General features: G+C 44.7%; 1 protein-coding gene across 5 annotated transcripts in view; it reads left to right on the plus strand.

The window, feature by feature from the left end:
- Window positions 1-16,816, plus strand: part of FMNL2 (formin like 2) — a 152,213-nt gene that overhangs the window by 106,413 nt on the left and 28,984 nt on the right. For all 5 annotated transcript variants that reach the window (XM_050900222.1, XM_050900226.1, XM_050900223.1 and 2 more), the window contains exons 7-9: window positions 3,202-3,310; window positions 4,564-4,640; window positions 7,080-7,173. In XM_050900222.1, coding sequence (XP_050756179.1) covers window positions 3,202-3,310; window positions 4,564-4,640; window positions 7,080-7,173 — 280 coding nt within the window. The remainder of the gene's footprint in view (window positions 1-3,201; window positions 3,311-4,563; window positions 4,641-7,079; window positions 7,174-16,816) is intronic.

A 16,816-nucleotide genomic window follows, 5' to 3' on the forward strand; every position in this document is an offset into this window, starting at 1 on the left:
GGGGCCAGCCGGGACAGCCCCGCAGCACGGGGAGCAGCCTAATCCTGTCCTGGTCCTCCAAGAAACAGCCTGCACCCCTCCTTGGGGTCCGGTCCCCAAAACCCGGCTCCCGTGCTTTAACTGCTCGCTGTTCTCAGGCAAAACTAGGTCATGTTTCCTGCAAACCTGAAATCCGTCTGGAGTGCCCTCAGCTGATTCATGCCTTCATATATATATAAGGGAAAAAAAAAAAAAAGCAGTTTGACTGAATTCTGCTTTGAATTTTGGGGTTTCTTTCATCTCGGCACTCCTAGAAAATGAAAGCAAAGGGAAGTAATTGCTGAAGCCTGAGAGTCGCCGGCTCTCCGTGGGCAGGGTGGTTTAGCACCGCGCTCCGGAGCTCACCGTGCGTTCCTCTCTCATCCCGCACCGGAGCTGCGGAGTGGGAAAGATTCCTGCAGCCGCAGAGGCGGACACAGCAAGGGTGCTGCTGAGCTGTGATCGCTGCCCAGCACAGGGTCCGCCCAGACTCTTGTACGAGCTACCTCCTTCGTTTTGTACATGTGAAGTGGGAAAACGGGCAAGTACGTTCTTTGTGTCAGAGAGTGAGCTAGTGAGTCAGAATAAAACAAGTCTGTTATTACTTGTTCGTGTATTTATTATTAATCTTTACTATTATTATTAATAATAATAATGTTAATCGTTGATTTTAAAAGCTGCACCTCTTTTTTTAAACAAAATGAGTAGCATGGATTAGACAAGTAACTGCACAGTAGCATCAGCAATAAACAGGGCAACCCCCCAAATGCACTCAAAATATGCAGAGGAAGGAAAGAGGAAAACAGTGAAGTATGATAACACCAAGGCCGTATCTAATACCCTCTCTGACGTTGCCCAGGAGCAGACGATTAGTGCAGGAGATGCTTAGAGCACTCCCTTAAAATGAGCAAGGCAGATACCCAGTGATGTTTCTCCTGGTACGCGCTCCTGCTTTCAGCAGTCTGTAGATTTAAGCATCCTGATCTAAGCATTGCATCTTGTGTTTAATAGTTCTTGATGGATTTTTTCCTCTGTGAAGTGGTATAAGTGCTTTTGGAGCCCGTGCCAGGCTCTGGGCTCTGCAGCAGTCATGCTGAAGAGCTCCTGCTCTCCGGAGCACTGTGCAGAGGAGTGCCTTGAAAATTAGCACGTTTGCTTTGATCCTGTCACCTGATAATTATATGTGATGCCACATAGTTCCCGTGTTACGAGAAACAATGACAGATCGTTCCCCATTGACTCCCTCCATGCCGCTCAGCTTTCTTGGAGTGTCGGGATAGTTCTCAGATGGAAAAGCCTGGGTCTGCATGTCCCCTGGAAGCTCTGCGGTTCTCCACCTCACCTTCTCACCCTGCCTTGGCGTGTGTTTGCAGTTGTGCTTTGAGTCATTGCTGTGTACCAGCACCGATTCGTTTAACTCCTGGTTAGGGACTGTGGTGAGAGCTAAGGATGCTGTAATCCAGAAGCTTTCCCCACTGCAGTTGTTTTCCCGAATCAAAGAGAAGAAAAGCCTTCCCTTGTATGTTCTCCAGGCTGCAAAGGTGGCATTGGCAAGTGTGAGGCCAACTGCAGTTGTCTGAAGAAGCCTTGTTTTTACTGGAGGTTGTATTTACTCCACCAGTCAAGCTTCGTCTATGAATTTCACTTTCCTCCCCCAGTGGAGTTGCTCTTTGCATAACAAATGTCAGAATTCGCGCATCGCTGCACGTGCATCACGTCATTTTTCTTTCCGTCTTCCTGTCAGCAGATTTTTATTCTTCCTTCCTCCATTTTCAGGCCTGAGTGTGATAGTTGGAAATGCAGAAGGATTACTGTGCCTGCCTAGAGGTTTTGTTAGCCTCTGAGCAGGAGAGCCGATGCCCTTTTGGTCTCTGCTCTCACCTGCATAGGTGGAAATCAGGAGCAAATCTCTGGATGCTGCAGCCCTGTGACTAATTGAGAACCTGCCTGGACCTTCTCTCCCGGCTGTTTTTACACTGTATATTGGAGGAGCGGGATAAATAATGTGTTTTTCCAACCCCAAACACCACCCATCACCTTCGCTGTCAGCATCACCCGCGGTGCCGCCAGCTGGGGCTGCTCAGGGCAGCCTGCACAGCTTTGCAGAGAGCCTCTGTGTCCCTGGCACAGCCCGGGGGGCCCCACAGGCCCCCCACAGTTTGGATAGGGCTTGTCCTGCAGTGTGCTGGTCCCGGGGCTTGCCGGGGTAGCGTGGCGGCACCAAGGACACCATCGGCCGATTGCAGCAGTTAGTGGATCACTGTCAAAAGAGTTTCGTGACCATAATCGTAATCTTCTTGTTGCTCATTCAGTTTCACGTATGTAAGAACATATATGTATTTCATATGGCAGGCCGTCTCCTTGTCTCCGATTTCCTGTGCTCAGCTCGTGAAGCATGTTTTTTCTTAAAGAAAATAAGCAGTATCTCAGAAAGAGCTGAAATGTGGTTTTCATTTACTATGCCGTAGAAATGACAGGTTTAAAGATTTCCCTTTGTGTTTATTCCGTGTACTTATGTAATTGAATTCAAGGTTGATTTACCAGTTAGGGGTTACAATTAAAATAATTAATGCCTCTGTTCTGAGGAAGGTTCCTAAGGGCTGTATTTTCCTCAAATAATTTGGAGGGCTTTCAGAAAGCTCAGCTGCAGAATAGAAGAGAGGCACCATTCTTAAATGAAATGCAGTGGGAATTAATACATTTGCTGATGCCTACGAATGTTCAGTTCCATTAAAAGTCTGTGCCGTTGCTCGTGCAGAGTAAAGTGCGTGGAAAAAAAAGTCCGGAATACACCTGCTTGCGGGTGGATCGTTCTTTCCCTGTTGCATGCCACGAGAGGTGGAGGTACCTGGCGTTGGATGAGTTGTGCCGTGGCTGGCGGCATCGGCTGCGCCGGGTGGAAGGGCTGAGAGCGGCAGCTCGTGGTCTGTGCTGGCCCTGGACTGGGCAGCGGTGGCCAGCAGGCAGTCGTGGAGCCGTGCATCTGGAGCTTCGTACGCTGCCAATGTAAACAGCCCGTGACCTTTTTTCTCCTTTATTTGCATGTGTATTGTCCGATGGTTGTATCCTCTGCAGAACTGAAAGATGTCTGCGTTTTCACCCAGTGGAGGAATATTTCCATTCCTTTATTCTTACCACCTAAAAATAGTCTTGTGATTGATGAGAGCTGTTTTTTGTTTGCAGGTATAACACCTTGCCAAGCCGAAGAACACTAAAAAATTCCAGATTAGTGAGTAAAAAAGATGATGTTCATGTCTGCATCATGTGTTTGCGGGCCATAATGAATTACCAGGTATTTCCCTTGTTGTTCTTTTGGGCCACATAACTATTTTGTTGTTGGGAGGCGGGAGGAAAAGGTTAGTGGTGAATTGTTAAGGTAAAACTGACGCAAAGGTTTAAATTCTTACTCATTCTTAGGCAGTGTAGCTGGGAAGCAATGTAACATAGTCCTTGTGTACCCATGCAGAAGATTTAGTACGGATGTGAAGACACACGTAGATAAGAGCATATGCGTATCGGGCCAGTTCCTGTTTGCAGTGGTGGGCTCAGTTTGCACTAACGGATTAGACGTGCAGCTACACAACTGAAGTTATAATTTGTCTCATAATTTAGTACTAACACTTAGGAAATACGAGAATTTTTCAGAAGAGCTATACGCTGATGGAAAATCCAAGCTTTCACTCTTGTTACATGCTTATGGCAAGGCAATTGCAAAAACTGCAAGTCAAAGAATGAACTAGACCAAAGCTAATCTTATTTTCATGAGTTTCGTTTCTCTTCAGTGGGATGCTGTGATCATACGGCATGCCCAGGTAGCTTGAGAGACTTGGGATTTTTTGCTAAAACAGTAACAGCTAAAAGCTACATGCTTCAAAGAAAATCTGTGGTGAACACCTTTATTACGAGTTGTATGGTTGTACGAGGTATTTCTTAACACCGCTGCGTATGTGAACTCTGCCCTTGGGGGTACTAGCTCCCTGGGATTTACAGGGGTTTTTTACCTCTGATGGGAAGGATGCAAACAACGATCTTGTGCTAGTAACGAATACAGTGTTTTCCAAAGCAGTTCTTTTTTCATTTTTGGAGAGCAAAGCCAGCAGTACTTGTGCAGTAACTGCATGATGGCATGTGCCGCTCTGTGGCAGCATGCATGCGGGAAAAGAAGTGATTTTGGCAGGTGAATTGCAAATTCCTCTTTAGAGAGTAAATGATGCACTTGACTGTCAGAATTAGAAAGGGTTGGAGGGAGGAAAGGACGAGCAGAGGGGTTGGCAGTGGTGTAGGAACAGCTCTTGGACCCCTTTTTGTTGGCTGACATGGCCAAACCAAGTACTTTAGACACTGTTAGTGGCAGAGAAGTTGTTAGGCACGGTGGTAGATGGAAATGTTCTGGCTGACTTGGTAAAATTGACAATATTTTGTTTGGTTTACAGCATTGTGAAAAGACTGCTGCCAGATCTGGTCAGAGATATGTAGTTTGTTGGATTTTAAAAAAAACACTTTCAGTCTCAAAACTGAAACAATATTTTCCCCTTCTCTTTTCAGTATGGATTCAATATGGTCATGTCGCATCCACATGCCGTTAATGAAATTGCACTAAGTTTGAACAACAAGAATCCCAGGTAGGCTGCACTTGCTTTTAGACAGTTTAAGAAGTAGGTAAGTAAAGAGTACTTGGAAAGGGATTTTCAGGGCTGTGTTTGTGCCCAAACCTGTAGCAAAAATCAGACTTCATTCTGAATCAGATTAAATCTGTATAATGGTGCAAATAGATGAGCAGTTGCCATCTAGTTCCATTAGTTTCAGAAGCTACTGACTCTTCAGCTGGAAGTTTGCTGCTTAAGCACTCCAGCTCTATTGCAGTGCAGTGAAGACCCTGCTGATAATGAGCAGCTGAGCACGGGATTTTCCTGAAGAGTAGGAAAATCTTCTTGAGGAAGTTTTGTCCGAAGGGTCCTTAGGTTTGAATTTCTTTGAGAGAGGGTTTCATTCTTGTTCTGTGTTGGGTTGCTGTTCAGCCACAGCAATAATGTTGTAATTGCACAGTGGAACTGGTGGCTGCGAGGCTGTCCCCCCTCCTCTCCCCGCACACACTTGTGACCCTGGCAGCCACTTCCAGCAAAACCTGGAGCTGTGGACCTCTTGCATGTCTAACGAAACCAAATCTGACATACTGATGTTTGCAAGGAAAGGTAAAACCAGGGGATGAGACAAAACTAAACAGCACTATATATATATATATATAGCCCTTGCTTAGGCTGTCTGCTTGCCTTACAGTGCACTGCTTGAAATCTTGGTCCTGATGGAAGTAGGTACTTCCTTTCTGTTATTTAGCCCTAAGTCAGCAAGCCTAGGCACAGGATAAATGGGAAGGATATAGGAAGTTTATTGTTTTTATCATTTTTGGTGTCCTCTGCCTGGAAATCAGGTGATCAAGAGAGAGCCTAAGTTTTCATTTTTGGAAGAAGTGGGTTATTTAGATTTCTGTTTATAAAAGAAAAAACAAGCTTTCAAATGTAGCTAAAATAATCTGAAGACAAAACTTAATGTTAGTGCTGTTCAAAACCTGATTTGTTTTAGCCCCATCATGATTTTTGAAGAAACCGGAGGTTTGAGTACTTAGGGTTGGCGGAGATGTGCAAAAAGGGAAGCAGCAGCTCTGAGCGATGCTGCAGAGCTGATCCCATCCCCGGACCGTGCACAGTGCGGAGCTAAGTGCCACAGGAGCGGGCAGGCCAGGTGGAGGATGGGTGTAGCGACTCCGTCTCCTCTGGTTGTGCTCAAACAGATGCCACCGACACAGCCGTAACTGTCCTCTCCCCATCCCACCCCAGATGCGTGGGCAGCCGGTGGGTGAGCGCTCCGGCCAGCATCGGAGACCTGGGCATCCCCCTGGGCTCTCCGCTCATGGAGATTGTCCTCCCCTCTCCCCGCACACACGGCTCGTAGCCCACCCTCGGAGGGATATTACTGAAGATCTGTAGTAAGAGCTCCTTGATCCTGTCTGAAAGAGCTTGGATTTTCTTCTTGTGGCAGGAAAAAAATCATTGATGAGTAAGAATTGAAAATGATACATTTAAAATTTCCTAGGAAAGTGAACATTTTATCTGGTTTCCAAAGATAACCTTGACACTTTCAAAGCCAAAAGGTATTTCTTTTTCTGTAACATCTGGTTTGAGTCAATGCTTTAGCATGAGACTAATTTCATATGTGTCTGCATGATTTTAATATCTGCTCAGAGCTCCTCTGACCATAAAGTCCGGTTGGTGCTTTTGCCTTATGTGAACCCTATAAGAAAGTACTGGGGATTATTTATACTGGAGTTACACTGAGTCTATTGCATGCTTTTCTTTCAGTAATCTGTTGTCTTCTCTCATTAACGTGCCTGTGTTAGCACTGCTGTCAATCAGTTGCCCAGATTTCTGATGCAAGAGAGGAAAGACGTGCTAAGGCATCCTATACTTACTTCAGCAAACCACGTCTTTTTTTTTTTTTTTTTTTGTGGCTATCAATAATACAAATTACCATAGAAAATAATTCAGATTTGTATCAGGAAAAATATGGATTTGAATTATAAGCACATTCATTGTAAAAACTGGGCTCAGAGGAAATGGGCTGCGTTGCGGTGAAGACAGCTGACTAATGGCTGATGTGTGGTGATCCTGGCTTGTGTAAAGCTGCCTCCTCTCCGGGTTTGTGCAGGTGAACTCTCCGGGAGTACAAGCTGTCGAAGGCTGACGTGGTCTGCCTTTACCTGAGTTATGCAACTGCCTTTGGTTTGCTTGAATTTCCACAAGTACAATTTGTGATTTAAATTTTTGCATGTTTTGAGAAGCATTAAAATGGGGGAAAACTGCATGATCCTGGGAGAGTCAAAATGCCCTGGATCAGATGATGCTCAGCATTATGCATCTTGCAGGTTTACTAGTTTCAAGGGATTAAAACTACACGGGATGCAAAGTACGTCTCGCAGTGTCTCCACATCTGTTTTGCAAGCAGGTAGAAAGAAGGTGGTTCAGCACGTGGTGGTCATTGACTGTCACCGTTCCTTTTCTTCACAGGACAAAGGCCCTTGTCTTAGAACTTTTAGCAGCTGTTTGCCTCGTCAGAGGAGGACATGAAATCATTTTATCCGCGTTCGATAACTTTAAGGAGGTACGTTATTCTGCTTTATTAGAATTTGGTGCGCGTGTCAATAGTTCTCTTACTATTGTCTGGAGCTTTCTCATTCAGCTAAATTTCCTAGAGTAAGGATTTTCCATAAACTGCAGATTTTCCATAAGTCACTTTGAGCTGCAAAGAAGTAGACAGTGGTGTCGATGCCATCATTTTGTTCATGTTTGCATAAAAGAGCCATAATCCCAACAAGATTAATCCAGACTGTGAATTGCTCCCTTTACCTTTTGGTCAGTTGAGCTGTGTCCCCGAAGTGGAAAACTCATGGAGATCTGGAGAGCTTTACTCCATGAAACAACCAGGAATGGTGTATTAGATCTTCCATTTTCACAGCCATTTACACAAGCCCTTGAAATGCAAAACTCCTGGTTTTACTATCAGTAGGAATTTTACTTGTGAAGAAATGACAAAATCAAGTCTCTGTGATGGAACACTGACTGCTGAAATTAATACAAGTATTCCAGTTGGCCCAAGTGGGGCAAAACAGCGTCATTCAGAGGTGTGTACATTCAGGTGTATCACATGTTTGCATACAGTGGTTAATGGGATTTGAGAACATTGTATGAAGGTTCAGAAGCACTAGTGTGGGAATCAAGTCCTAGAAAGCTGCTCTTGTAGTTTATTTTGAATATTGGATATATGTGTGGATTTATTATCAAAGAAAAAATGAATCTAGACTTACCAGTTCAAAAATTGTTAGACTTGATGAGTCCCAACTGGACTGTGTATAAACATGTAGCATGTTTTTCCTTAATGCCACTGTTGCTCTGAGTGGGTTAATGCAGATGATCAACAAGCCAAGTTGTTAATTTTTTTTTTTTTACTTTTTGTGTTTTGGGAGTTATTTCTGATGGAGAGATACTAATCTCTGATTTGCATCCAGTGTAAATATTTGCATGTCATAGACAAATAACTGTATTTCTGAGCTGCTCATCATTATACAGAGCCAGAGCAAAAGGTTTGAAGTAATCTCCAGTGTGGGCCTGTTGTAGAAACCTCAGCTTTGCAAGACCAGACCTGTCCTAGATGTGAGCTGTGTTGTGTACGTAGAGCTACCTGAGGACAGAGGCAACGGGAATGGCACGGCTGCTGGCGAGGCTTCCCGGCTGTGAAGTGGAAGTCGAGTTGGCAGTATTGTGTGACCGTGGAGAGAGCCTTGTTTCTGGGTTACGCCAGCGGAAATGAGACATTCCGCTTCCAGCTGGGGAAAGGTCTGCAGTCCTTTAATGCAGGCACAGAACTGGAACTGGCAATTGTAGTTTGATTCTTTCATTTATTCATCTGTAGCCTTGGGGCTAGCTGCCGGTATCTTTGTCTTTATTTGCACCTTGGTGAAATGAAGGAATCACGGAAGCAAATGCAGATGAGATTGTTATGAAGAACAATTGGGTAATATGAGAGAAGTGCTTTAAATAGGAAAAGCACTGTAAACATGCAAAGTACAATGTTGTTATTCCAGGCTTAAATTCTTCTGGCTTATTACTACTCTATTATAGAAGAAATATGACTCATTAGGGAGGACGGTGTGAGGGATTACTGGTAAGTTGGGCAAATGACTACAGCCAAAATACCACTGGTCGGGACGGTCTGTAAGGCTCGTTAAACAGGCCCTTTGCATGCCACAGGGAAGGATGTGTAAAGTCCCATTTGCTTTCTTACCTTCCTGACACCTTTAGTCGAGGTTTTGCTCCTTCATTTTCTTCCAAGTGCTCTATCATCTCTCTTTTCTCCTGCTGACATTCAAAAATTCCTATGTAACACATTCAGTTTTTCTGCCATGATTTATTTATTCCATTCCTGTTTGTGTTTGATCAAGTCGTTTGCTATAGTGCAACTGTCGGGTGTCGCCGGTGAAACGAGTGTGCACGGAGGGGATTTTACCTTTCTCAATTCTGCATGTAGCTGTTCTTCTCTTTATCCAATTATGCTGCTTATTTCTTGCTCTCTGCTGTTGTTTTCCAGTTTCCTCCTGGGCAAGTTTTCAGTAATGGTTTCAAGTTTTCGTGTTTATAACTCATTCAACTGGTGTATCAAAAATCTCTGAGTTGCTGACATCTGAAGTACCCAGGGTTAGATTTCTAGCAGTATACTTCCAATTTAAATTGCTGTAAGCTCAATAATATTTGTGTGGCTTCTGTAACTATGTGTTGCAGGGCTGCCACAGCTTCTCTGTGGTTCTTTCATCAGACACTGTGTGCATATTTAGAACAGATTAGACTCGTCGAACTAGATCTCTGCCACTCTATCTCCTTGCCATAAAATAACTTCAAAAGAAACCTGAACTCCTGCCTAACACTCACCCTGTAATAAAGTCAGTAGGGAAAACAGGATATTTTGGACCAAATTCTGCTCTCATTTACATCAGGGTGAACATCAAATATTTCATTAGGTTTTGAGCTTTGCTCTGATGTAAATGAGAACGGAATTTGGTTCTCGGGGTCTGACTGAGCTGGAAAACCGCAGTTGATCTGAATCTTGTCAAGAATTCTTTTTGAAAATGACTTTTCGTTTGAAAATGATTTTACAGGCCAATCTTTTTCTGGCTGGGCTCAGGATATTCAAATGGAGGATGGTTTTTTTTGTTAAGCTGTCTCTTGGAAATTATTCTTGTCCAGTTACTTCACCTGAAATCATTGATTCTTGTGTGCAGGTTGTTTCTCTTTGCCGGGGACTTGGCTCTGTGCATTACAGACGTAGCCCAGTGCTCGCTTTTCAGTACAGGGTTCAGATTGTGTTGAACAGGTCAATTCTGAAAACAGAAACACGGGGCTATTGCGAAGCCACCAAGAAGGTACAACAAACAAGGAGCTTGAGATGGAATTGGATAAAGCTGAACTCAACAGGAAAAAAAAGTGGAACCATTGTTACTGACGGGGAATGGAGACCAGGAGAGGGAAGGAGTAGGTTGGGGTGGATGGAAGGAAAGGCAGGTGTTGATGCAAAGTTCAGTAGAGCCGAGGAAGCCAGACTTCACGCAGTCGCACTGGTGGTAGGAAACGTGAGCACCCTGTTTCAGGCCAGTGAGAGGCAGAGCGGTTGAATACTTTTTTTTTTTTTTAATTTTGCCAAAAGGCAGGAAGCGGTTACAATAAAATCCTCATCCGTATTGTACGGAATGAATCAGTAATTTTAAGGGAGACATCAGTATTAGTTTCTCATCCGCCTTTGTATTTCTCCTTTGTGTTCCCTGTAATGTTGAAGGAGTTTGCATGTTGAGTACAAGCAGGGGATGGTTTAGGTCAGTCTCTCGTGGTGCACGTGTCTTCTTTCTGTGGCCTGCTCTACGTTTTGGGAAATATTTGGCATTGACAGAATGGCAACTTCCAGCTCTCCGAGAGAGAAATACCCCAAATGTACGCACACCTTCTGGGTTTAGTCGTTCCTTCCAGGCCAGTGCAGACGTTGGGTGAATCATCTCCAGTTTCCAGCCTAAATTCAGCTCATCTGTTTTCAGGAAGTCTTGATCTGGGCTGAAAGTGAAAGAAAGTTAAAATTAAACTGCAAAGACCCTGTCCCTGCTTGTTCCTGAGCAAGGTGGATTTTTACACCATCCCGTGTTTCTCTTTTCGAAAATGTTACTTTCATAACTCTCATCACTTTTGAAGTCCAGGTGCTGCTTAGCCTCTACGTCTAGATAAGGCTCAGCTGCTCAGCTAAGTTTGTAGTTGCAGGACGGTCAGATCTTGGTTGTGAGGAGCTCCCGTTAGCCAGGAAGGCCAGCACACATTTTGGTTTGGCCGCAGCCACTCTCAGTGTCATCAGGCCTCAAACAGCTTCTGAGATGTCCCGGAGCAGAAGAAGTGCGAGGAGGTTGGGGTGGTGCTGGAGCCTGCTGCTCAGCCCCGTCGGCAGGAGCAGGGCTTTGCCTTCGCCTACAGCAAGCAGCTCTGGGTGTGCTCCGGCCACCCGCACTCTGCAGCTGGAAAACTTCCTTTTTCTGAGTGATGCTTGACTGAATTCTGCTGTATTTACAGGAAATAGTTTGGAGTTACTGTGCCACAGGTGATGCACGGGAATAGCTGGGGCGTTTGGCTATTCCCTTATCTTTTTGATACGTTCTGGCCTGTTGCCGGTTCTGTTTGCAGCCACCTCTTATTCCCAGCACCTCCCACTGAAGGCAAACGCTGCTTGAATGGGGTATCGCAGCCTTGGTTGGGTGAGCTCTTCGGCACGGCCGCGGCCCCTGCCTTTACCCGCTTGCCAGTGGGCTTCCTTAGCAGTGTTCCTGGCCCTTTGTGCTTGTTTCCATGGATTTGTGAGAACTGGCTATGCGGTTTTATCCGAGTTGCCTGGGATTTGTGTTGCAGGACGAGCAAATGCACTTCAGCAGAATGCCAGGGGAAGAAAAGGAGAGCGGAGTTAGCCGCAAGACAGCTTTGGGGAGCTCCGAGGGTCGCAGACCAGATGCTAAGAGCTTGTGCCCCATTTAAAGTGAAGCAAGCTGAGTGCGCTGTTGGAAAACAAGATATATTTTCCTGATGCTTATTCTGAGTAGTAAATTAATTTTAATTGTGTGATTGTATGTGTGGGTATACAGAGAATTAAGCTGCCGTCTTTTACTGCCAACAATAAAACTTTGTTTTACTATTGTTTCGTTGCTTACTCCCCTTACTGTTTCCTGGAAACACTGTTTTGAATTCGCAAAAGCGCGTTGCGCTGGAGCTTAGGCGTCTCGGTGTCCTGGTGAATCTGCCCGTGGCCATCAGAAATGGTGAGAGCCAGCATGCTGCATGCGTGCGGCTTCTCACACGCTTCTGCTCACTTCGCGTAGGCATGGCGGGGAGACGGTGCTGCTTAAACCGCAGCGTGGCCACACGGTGGTAACTCACTCGGGACCCAAAACGAGCATCGTTCCAAAGCTGCCCTTGCTCTCTGTCGTTTTACTGACATCTTGCCATAATCAAAATGCTTTCGTTCATTGCTGCCTTGTCAAGGAAGGATGTTTTCGTGTTGATGAGATTCTACAGATCGAGAAGGTCTTTTAATCGTCACTGCCATTGACTGGATACTTCCAATATACTTGTATGCCGAGAGCGAATTGCGTACGAAATGTTTTGCTGCAGTTGATACTGGTTGGAAGATGAAGAAGGTTTTACAGAGCTGAGAAAAAGGATATGAGGCTAACCAAAACTACTGTTCTCATGTCAAGATTTTTATGGTGAGGTGAAGGTGTCTTCGGCAGGTTGAAGACCCAAGCGCTTTCCGTCTGAGAGGGCAGCTCTAGTTTGAGTCACCTGCACCCTGCCAGGTCTTGGTCCAGCAGGCGTGAGACAGCGAGTGGGTAAATTCGGCTTTCCACATGGCTGGCGTTTTGAATTGGGGAAAAAATACATTTTAAATGTAGCAAAATATTCAAGAGGGAAATTCCAAAGCACTGAACTCTAGTGCTGACGTGTGTGACCGGGATAACGAACGGCTGATCCCTGGCTGTCCCTGTCTGCAGGGCAGGTGGGGAAGCACGGGAGGCTGGGCAGCGTGGTGTCTGCCTGTGCAATCGCAGCGTGTCGGCCTCCGGCTCACACCTTGGCAAAGCAATCCCTTGGGTATAAGAGCGGTTTTTAAACTCGCTGTGCATTTTTCTCTCTCTTTTCTAATCTGAGTGCCGAAACCCCGCGTTGCTTTGTGTTCCGCTTGGAAGCGCAGCTCAGAAAGGAGTTTCTGCTCTCCCAGCTGACCTGCGTTGTGTTCTACTGAAGACCAGTGTACCTGTTAACTGGGGACAGCTCTGTCTTGGAGCCCCTTCCCAGGGAGCCTGAAGCGAGCGTGGATGGGAACCTGATAAGGATGTTATCAGGTGCTGCCCTGATGGAGACCGTGGCTTGGACTCCTCAGGGGCCAGCTCCGAGCTGTGCTATGGGTTAGGTCTGCTTCACGGTGAAGTTTCTTATGATTGCATGTTCCTAGTAAGAATTACGTAATGCTTTGCCCATTATATATCCGTATTTATCTACATACATATATGTGTGTATATACACCTTGGACTCTTGGGTTAGAAGGAATTTGTGCTTACAGTCAGAGCCGGAGTCTCTCAGCCCATTTCTCTTTAGTTGTAGAAAACATCACTGACAGAGCCTGGAGGCAGAGGTTGTAGTGCACCATATATCCCCAGAAACACCTGAATTAGCTTAATTGCATGTGGAGCTGGGGCGTCATCGTGGGGCGTCCCTGGGAAGCAGGCGACGAGACCTCCCGTGGCACCGCCACCCAAAATAAACCCAGTCCCCAGCTCCAAGACTGCACATTTGGTCGCAGGCTATCAGAGAATTACAAAACCTAAACGAGGATTTGCTAGAGCTAAGGCACAAAAATAATGTGGACTGGCGAACTGTGAGCAAGGTTATGAAATCTGGTGAGAACATCCAGAAATAGAAATAACACAAAAGTTCTAGTTCAACAGAACTAAAGCTTGTTGAGGCTATGAGTGCAGAAAGCTGTTTTCCAACTCACTTATGGCCTTGCTTCAAAGTTGAAAATTGTTGCGGCATTTCTAGTTAGCTGTTTTATTTACATGGTTTATATGTTTTTCATTTACTGAAAGTGTAGCAGCCAATAAACAAATAGCGTCAGTTAGTTTACAGATATGTTGAAAAAAATCACAACCCAACAGCGCTAATGTGATTGCATAATGAAAACAGTTACAAAGAAATTTTGGGTTTTTTTGTTTGGTTTTTTTTTTTTTTTTTTCAAATATTAATTTCCTCAGCTTTAGTGAAGATCTGGAAATGACAGTTTTTGAATATACTTCACAGCACTCCGAACTAACATTTTTAAGGAGCACAATCTTAGATCCTTATGCAGCTTTTCATTAATCTCCATTTTAAACATAGGAGAATTTACTTTAATAACAACTGAATGTTTCTGGGAAAAGACCAGAGGACTCTAGCAATCTTTTTTTTTTTTTTTTTAATAAGCACAATAGCAGTTTTAAAACGGATCCAAACCGAGGAGGCAAAAGAATTGACTGAGATCTGTAGTGAGACAGAAAGCCAGCCAGAAATAATCCTGGCTCTCTGCAGGGAACAATTCCTGACTTTGGCTCTAATCCAGCAAAGCGGTTAATTTGCTTATTGTACAAGCATATACCAGAATAATTGAATTCAGTGAGGTGAGTGTATGCTTGTGTGCTTCTCCATATGGGAAATAATTTTAGTATTTAAAAATGAAAACGGAATTGAGGTGCTTTTCCTAAGATGAACCGTACCTTTCAAGAAACCACCTTGTTTTGCTCCAAGACAAGAAGAAATGCCAAGAAATAAATTGGAATTCAGGTAATCCAGAAAACTTTTGGGAAGCTCATTCTCTGGTGGTTATTCCAGCATCTGAACTTCCCCACGTGCTGGGGAGAGAAGAGCTGGCCTAACTTATTGGAGACCAGGGGATGAGAGAGGAGCGGGGTCCAGCATGCCAGTGCTCCCTCTTGTTTTAACATCAGTTTAATTGACTTATGTGTTTGCTGCTCTGCAATATCTTGACAGGTGAGAAGAATTGCAATCCCCTCACGCGTCGCCTGGTTATGACTATTAATGCTGAGCTTACGGAGGCCGGGTTCATCTGAATTGCTGGGCAGCGAGCTGAAAGGCAGGGGCATGACAAATGAACCTCATTGTTTACCTCCATCAGTTTTCACTCCGGCGAAGTGAGACAATATTGTTCAGCCCTCAGTTTTCACAATGCTTAATTCAGAGTCAGATTTCTCTATTTGAATAATGAATGCCAGCACTGAAAACAGCAGTTCTGAATTATTCTTACGGGCCATTATAATAACTCAGTACTAGAAGAAACTGTTTGCCAGTGCTGGAAAATGTAAATGCATTTGTTGTCTTTTGCACTGCAGCAGTATTTTGAGAGTGCCTTAACCCTGCTGGTAGAGAAGTAAAAGGTATTTTAACCTAGTAAGTATTAAATAATTGTTTACTTAACCAGTAACTTATGGGAAAACTGATTTTTTTGTTCTTCAGCAAACTGCAAAAATGTCAGCGCGATCAGTCCAAACAAAGTGTTCCTGTGGAGTGCTGCTTGCCGGTGGTGGGATCTGCTGATCACAGTGGGCTGTTGTGGGGGAGAGAAAGCCAGCATTGTGCCGCCGGACAAAGGAGCACAGACAGGAGAGAAGGTTCACAAAGGGTCCCATGAATTTTTGGGTTGCATATACATCAGGCTATTTATAACACCACATCCAGTACGGGCTGCGTTAATGTACACAGTGCATATTTTCTGTGAAATTGTGCTACCGCTTCTTGCTCTTACAGAACTCAAAAGGTTATTGAAGGAGGAGGGAGCAGCTTAAAACAACCTTTGGGCAACACATGGTAGATGCTCATTTTAATGTTTGCACTGACAGAAAATGCCCTGTATTGCAAAGCCTTTCCTAAGGTTTAGGTATTTTAAATTTGGTCCTCCAGAGAATTGTTTTCCCTGCCTTGAGGTCACTGTTAGCTGCCTTTGCCATGCCAGACCATACTCACCTCAAGCATAAACGCAGCCAAAATGATTTCATTTTATGTAAGGAGTTTGGGACCACCAGGCGTTACCCGCTTCCTGGCACAGGGGCATTTTGTGAGTTGGTGAGCTTACTAATGTCTTTTCTACGAACGTGTGTTGCTAGCTCAGAGCTGTCGTTCTCTCTCCCCCACTTTGCTGACAGACTGACGCTCGCATCGAGGCAGTTGCTGTGTCTGGATGGGGCACTGCATCTCAGGAGCATCAGTCCTCCAGATGCAGAGGAGATAGTGGTCTGGCAGCTGTGTCTCACGGTGTGCGTTCCGTACTGTTGGCCAACAAGCTGCAGCTCCAAAGCCTGAAACACTGCCTGTGTTCACTGCCATCTCCATATGGAACACCCTATATTTGCTTGTGGTGAGGTTTAGTTACGAGCTTCATTCTCCAACAAAATGAGGTGGTGCTTCGTGTCATTAGATAACTGTCTGAGGTAGGAGGATGATGGATGTGCTTCGATCAGCCTGGATTTTCACTTTCTGCCTGACACTGCGCATGAAAACATCTTCAGTTTTTCCAGAATACCCTCGTTGTCTTTTGCTGTCTGCCTAGGTTGCCTTTCTGGAGCATCTTACAGTAATCCTGCCACGTGAGCAGGAGCAACGCGAGGGTTGTTGTAGTTGAACTTTGCTCTTGGGTGGTCTGGATGTGAACTGTATGACCTGAGAGCGTTGCCAGGTGGATATGGATATAATCGTCACTGAATTTTTCATAATGGATCCTTCTGCTTCCTTACAGGATCATATTGTACCTTTGTAATAGATCTGTGATGGGTTTACTTCGTTAGCACCCAAAGCCTTTCCGGAGAAAGGACCCTTCGTGGGTGGTTTTCCATAAAGCCACATTGTTCTTCTAGAATGACGTGGGCTTAATGCAACCTAAAAAGTTTTTTTCACAGCCTAAGTAGAGACAGAGGTTTTTTATAGCTGTGGTAACTCATTTAATCTTGCTTCTTACACAGAATAATGCTAATAAAAGAAAGATCAGCCTTTCTTAGTCCCAGCCATACTTTCAAATGACAGACCTTGGAAATTTATTCAAATATAAATGGCAACATATGGTTTTATGTGGTGGGATTTGATTTCAGCCTTCGTCTTGGATTTTGGCCAATCTTCAGGCTGTAGGC

This window comes from Gymnogyps californianus, chromosome 7, assembly GCF_018139145.2.
Source record: "Gymnogyps californianus isolate 813 chromosome 7, ASM1813914v2, whole genome shotgun sequence".
Lineage (NCBI taxonomy): Eukaryota > Metazoa > Chordata > Aves > Accipitriformes > Cathartidae > Gymnogyps > Gymnogyps californianus.